Consider the following 5612-nt stretch of genomic DNA (forward strand, 5'->3'; position numbering starts at 1 on the left):
ATATGGATCCATTGGCAATACAGGAGTGGAGTGATGAATTATATCAAACCAGCATCCCATTACAAATCCAATTAAAAATGCTTGCTCTTCTTAAGTCAACGAAAACTACATCAGTGACAGACTTTGTGAAAGAGCTGCATGGGGGCTCTCTCCCCAACTCTCTGAAGAAGTATCAAAACCTACTTATCCAGACACTAAGCATTTTCCACGTGGGGGAAGTGGAGGTGCCACTGGCAACCAAGATTGAGACCCTGGAACTCCTGGAGAAGTCAGGATTGAAGGACAAAGACTCCATCTTGAAAGTCATGCACAACATAAAGTGCGATGACAAGGTTGCACGCTGGATAGCGCAGAGGTTTTGCTTGATTGATGGCAACACTTTAATCACTGACTCATCATTCGAGTCTTACATCGCCCTCCTTGCAGCCACTGATCCTCCTCTCCCAAACAGAGATGAAATTAGAATTTCTATAGACCTCAAAGAAAGTATCTCCGGCTTCGAGGTACTAACCAAATATCTCTTGCGACACCAGGTATACCCAAGAAAAATATGGCTTCATCGCATCTATGAAGAAAAGGAATCACTTAACACAGAAGAAACAGAGTCAATCAAAAGTCTACTCAGCAAAGGGTAAGTTTTGCCTTTTCCTTTGATTTTCTGACAGTTACTTTGAATATTAGCCTACTTCTTAACTAGTATCATCAAATATCTTTATGAAAACAATATTGATACATAAACACACGTATATATATATATGTATATATATATATATATATATATATATATATATATATATATATATATATATATATATATATATATATATATATATATATATATATATATATATTAAGCCTACTTTTAAAGAGAAATGAAGACAGACATGAATAATTAGGCTACAGACTTTGCCACAATCCTCAACTTGAATCTCATAGTCTATATCCTTTATGTTACCAGTATCATCATCATCTTCATCATCACTGTCATCATGAGATTCATTATAAATGAACAACATAAAAAAAGTCTAAAATTTACTAGCCTTCTCATTTATAGTTAATATTAATTTCGATATTCCACGAAATTCTTCCTTTTTACTTTTCTATTTCATCATCATCATCATCATCATTGTCATCATCATCATCATTATTGACATCGTCATCTTAATCATCATCATCAATCCATTTGATGATAAAATTCCCGATCGAATCTAATAACTATTTCTTTATTTTCGTCTCTTTGGAACAGTTGTGAGGAATACAGAGGCATCTGGAACCCAACGTTTCAAATCCCTCCAAATGTGAAGGATATCAGAGTGGGGATTCCTGACCAAGTCAGCCTCGACGCCTTCTGTCAATCTTTACAAAAGACAAAAGAGATCCAAGATTTAGGTGAGTTAAAGAGAAGGATGACAGATTTTCTGTCTTCCTTTCCTCTGAGGGACTTTATGATATCTCGCCTTCTTCCCCTTATCCCATTCCTGTCATTCGTTCGGTTAATATCGTTATTATCATTATTTCTATTATTGTAACTATCATTATTATTATCATTATTGCTCTATATATTGAGAATTTTATATTCAAGGCTCAATCAAGTATCTTTTTTTTTTTCTTAAATAGAACAATATTGTTTTCATCTGATTTGAAGTAATTTAAAAGCTTTCAATGCTGAGTTTTCCTTTATTTCCTTTCTTATATAAAAAGGAAATGATTCAGTTCAAAGGTAACATCACTACATCACTATAGTCACAATTGATTTCACAAATAATGATATTAATGATGGTGACAGTAATGAATAGTAATGATCATGATGGTAATGAAGTGGAAACTAGAATCGGGAACAGTGATAGTCTCTCAAGGCTACACCTGACTCCGCCTCCTTTCTGCGCTGATTGGTTCTCCACAAAAATGTGGGCGGAGTTATCTGATCTCAACAACCAATCACCGAAAGGGATGTGAAAAGTATTATATCGACCAATAATATTGTGATAGTCCATTGAAGCTGAGTTATTATTGGCTGAGTTTCTTTACACAGTGCTCTATGCGAGAATTTCATGAGGAGACTGATGTTATCTCATAATATGATAGAGGCTACAATGCTCGCGTGCACACACATTGACTCACACACACACCTTAACTAACGCACACAAGGATATTGACTCACGCACGCATACACACATTGACTCACGCACGCACACATCAACGCAAACCCATAGCTCCTAACTTTAGTAATTTCGTCTCCAAATTCGTTGTTTCAGTTATCATTATTCCCGTTTGGTCTTTTTCCTTCAAAATCCTAAGAAAGAAACAGATAGAAAATGGTTATGATTTTCATTTTCCTCAAAGTTGTTGTTGTTGTTGTTGTTCTTCTTCTTCTTCTTTAAACCCTTTTCTCTTTCAGCGATTCACTTTAGTGTCAAGGATGTCAGCAGCGTCAGTCACCCAATTCCTTTCTTGGAGGAGGATCCAAGAGTCATTGTCTTGGTCAGCGATGTCCAGGAAGAAGACATCGAGAAGGTTGGGGATATCCTTTGGGCATTGCAACCACAGGATGCAAAGAGGTGAGAACACATCATTCCTTAAGAGAGAGAGAGAGAGAGAGAGAGAGAGAGAGAGAGAGAGAGAGAGAGAGAGAGAGAGAGAGAGACGATATGATTATCATATTAATTTGTTGAACAGAAAATTTGATTTGAAATAAGAATTTAAATCGACTTCAGATTTGGAGAAAGAAAAATCTCATAGGCCTATTAATAGAAATAGTCAATTATTAATTATTATAGAAATAGAAATAAGTTTATCAATTTGTACACTTTTCAAAAGTTACTTAAAGATTTATTTCTATTTTCAATTCATATCTTATTTGGGATCATTAAGAATTAATTGTAATACTGTGTACTTGAAGGTGTGTGTGTGTGTGTGTGTGTGTCTGAAGGCACTTGTTCATCTTAAGAAAACAAGATGTCAATAAAACTATAATTGAAAATATGGTTGACATCATTTCCTTTCTTTTTCTTTTCCTTTCCTTTCATTTCATCCGATTTTTCTTCTTTTCCTTCTTCTTCTTCCCAACAGATCCGTCTATTCAATCTGCTTTCCTCGGTGTTCCAAGAAGAGGAGGAGTCCTCGAGATTTCCTCTTCCCAATGATGAACTCCTTGAAGGGAGTCAGGGTGAGAGACTCCATCTGTTTCCGAGAAGATGAAAGACCATATGACGAAGCCTTACTTAGAGAGATGAGTCTTAAGGCAGAGGAATCCACCGGATGTGGAGATGTTGTAGGGTGAGTTTGCTTCTTCTTTTTCTTCTCCTTCTTCATCTGTATTGTACGATTTTTATCTCTCTCTCTCTCTCTCTCTCTCTCTCCTCTCTCTCTCTCTCTCTCTCTCTCTCTCTTTTAACATTCCTCTTAAGCCTTTCAGCAGACCATAGGCCTAAAAAAGTAATCTATATTATTAGGTCCGGTAATTTTTCATATCATAGGTCTTATTTTTTATGGTCTTCATTTTATTTAGGCACCATCTCTCTCTCTCTCTCTCTCTCTCTCTCTCTCCTCTCTCTCTCTCTCCTCTCTCTCTCTCTCTCTCCTTTAAGCAGATAACTAATCTGTATTCATTATAAGCCAAGTTTCTTAAAAGTTTTTTTTTCTTTTCCTCATTCGATCACTTGATATTCCTTTGTATCTTCATTAATCGAATCAGAGACATTTCCAGAGAATGTCGTTGTGTGGATGATAGAGAGGTGTTGATGTGTAGACCTATTTCAACCTCATTATTTTCTTCACTTCTTATTATTCTGCTCATTATCATCATTAGAATATCTGATTATGTTTGTTTGAATCTCATTATTTATGATTCCCTCCAATTCTTTTCACACCTTCAATTCTCATCATATTCATCTTCCTCCTTTCTTATACTTTCATTATTATTTCTTTCTCTTTAGAATAAAGATTTCCTCATCATATCCTATGCTATTTTTCGTTAGCTTTTTTGCTGAGTCATTGCAGACAACCAAAGTCTATTTCATAATGGTGTTTTCTTCTTTGCTCGGTAGGATGACTGATGCACAGATGTTCCTTAGTTACCTCTAATAGAGAGAAAATGATGACGATCCCTGAGGCGACAACTAAAAGGAAGAAGAAGAAGTTCAATATCATCTGACCCTTTTGTTGTGAAACAAATGTATCAAAATGTTAATCATCAAATTCTAATTCATAATTTGTCACTAAATGATTCAGGTTTAACTAACTTTTTATAATGATTTGATTATAAAAAAACCCTTTCAGATCATAAAGGTCATTTTTTTATAGTAATATGATAATATATATATATATATATATATATATATTATATATATATATATATATATATATATATATATATATATATATATATATATATATACTAAATATATATATATTCTATTGTTAGGGAACAATTAATATATTTTCACAAAAATCTATTGATTTTGGAATCTTTTATTATGTTCATTCCACTGTTGGTACTCTTTTCTTATATATATTTTCAGAACTTTTCATTTGTTCAATCACTTCAATATGATTAATATTTTTAATTAACAAATTAGTGTATGACTTATATAATGACATATTCTTATCAAAATATTGCAAGTCTTGAATGTGCTAAGATTCACTCTAAACATTGTCTATTATCTATTCATGAAAGCAAAATCTATTTAAGTGATCTTGACGGAGATGGTTGAGGTGATGGTAGGTAATATGTAATAGTGGAGCTCATCATAAATAAATCTGTGAATGACAAAAGTTGTGTTTTCATCACCTTTCAATTTTTATTCATTTTATACTAATCTACATTGATAATGTCATATGATATGTCCCTAATATTGTCTCAAAGTTCTGGATGGAATCTGTTCCAAGAAAATATTCAAGTACGTAGAGCAAAAGCTCTTCAGGAAAAAGTCTCTCTCTCTCTCTCTCTCTCTCTCTCTCTCTCTCTCTCTCTCTCTCTCTCTCTCTCTCGCTCTCACTTCTCTTCTCTCTCTCTCTCTCTCTCTCTCTCTCTCTCTCTCTCTCTCTCTCTCTCTCTCTCTCTCCTGGGAGGAAGAGCAAAGATAATATCCTTACAAAGTCCTTCAAAGCGACAACACCAGGCAATAAAAAAGTTCTGGACCGAAACTGTTCAAGAAACTTCAGAGAGTTCAAGTCTGTAGAACAAAAGTTCTTCAGGAAAAAGTCTCTCTCTCTCTCTCTCTCTCTCTCTCTCCTCTCTCTCTCTCTCTCCTCTCTCTCTCTCTCTCTCCTGGGAGGTGAACAAAGATAATATCCTTACAAAGTTCCTCAAATCGACAAAAGCAGGCAATAAGAAAAAAAAAAAAAGAATATCTCAATACCAGTCCGACAGGTGAGTTCTTTGTGAAATCTATTGTTCTGTATATGATTAGTTGTAACATTAAAGTAAACTTTTCAGAAGTAAATCTAATTTTATGAAGTTATATATTGAAATGGATCTGCTTTGCTGCTTAAGAATAATTCATTATTGTTAATCATTTATTTCTCCATTCAATGATCAAAGTAAAGGAACATCACACAGAGCTGTTTATTGCAGAGATTCTGTCTTTAGTAAAACACTTGGAATTTGTAAT

At 34.1% G+C, this 5612-nt stretch overlaps 1 protein-coding gene across 1 annotated transcript in view; it reads left to right on the forward strand.

Moving 5' to 3' along the window:
- LOC137626743 (uncharacterized) overlaps positions 1–4259 on the forward strand; it is a 57550-nt gene extending 53291 nt beyond the window's left edge. The window contains exons 2-6 of the mRNA XM_068357750.1: positions 1–631; positions 1247–1389; positions 2399–2558; positions 3070–3276; positions 4047–4259. The exon at positions 1–631 is cut by the window's left edge and continues 1835 nt beyond it. Of these exons, the coding sequence (XP_068213851.1) occupies positions 1–631; positions 1247–1389; positions 2399–2558; positions 3070–3276; positions 4047–4083 (1178 nt within the window). The 3' untranslated portion in view covers positions 4084–4259. The remainder of the gene's footprint in view (positions 632–1246; positions 1390–2398; positions 2559–3069; positions 3277–4046) is intronic.
- Positions 4260–5612: the final 1353 nt, after the last annotated feature.

This window comes from Palaemon carinicauda, chromosome 34, assembly GCF_036898095.1.
Source record: "Palaemon carinicauda isolate YSFRI2023 chromosome 34, ASM3689809v2, whole genome shotgun sequence".
NCBI lineage: Eukaryota > Metazoa > Arthropoda > Malacostraca > Decapoda > Palaemonidae > Palaemon > Palaemon carinicauda.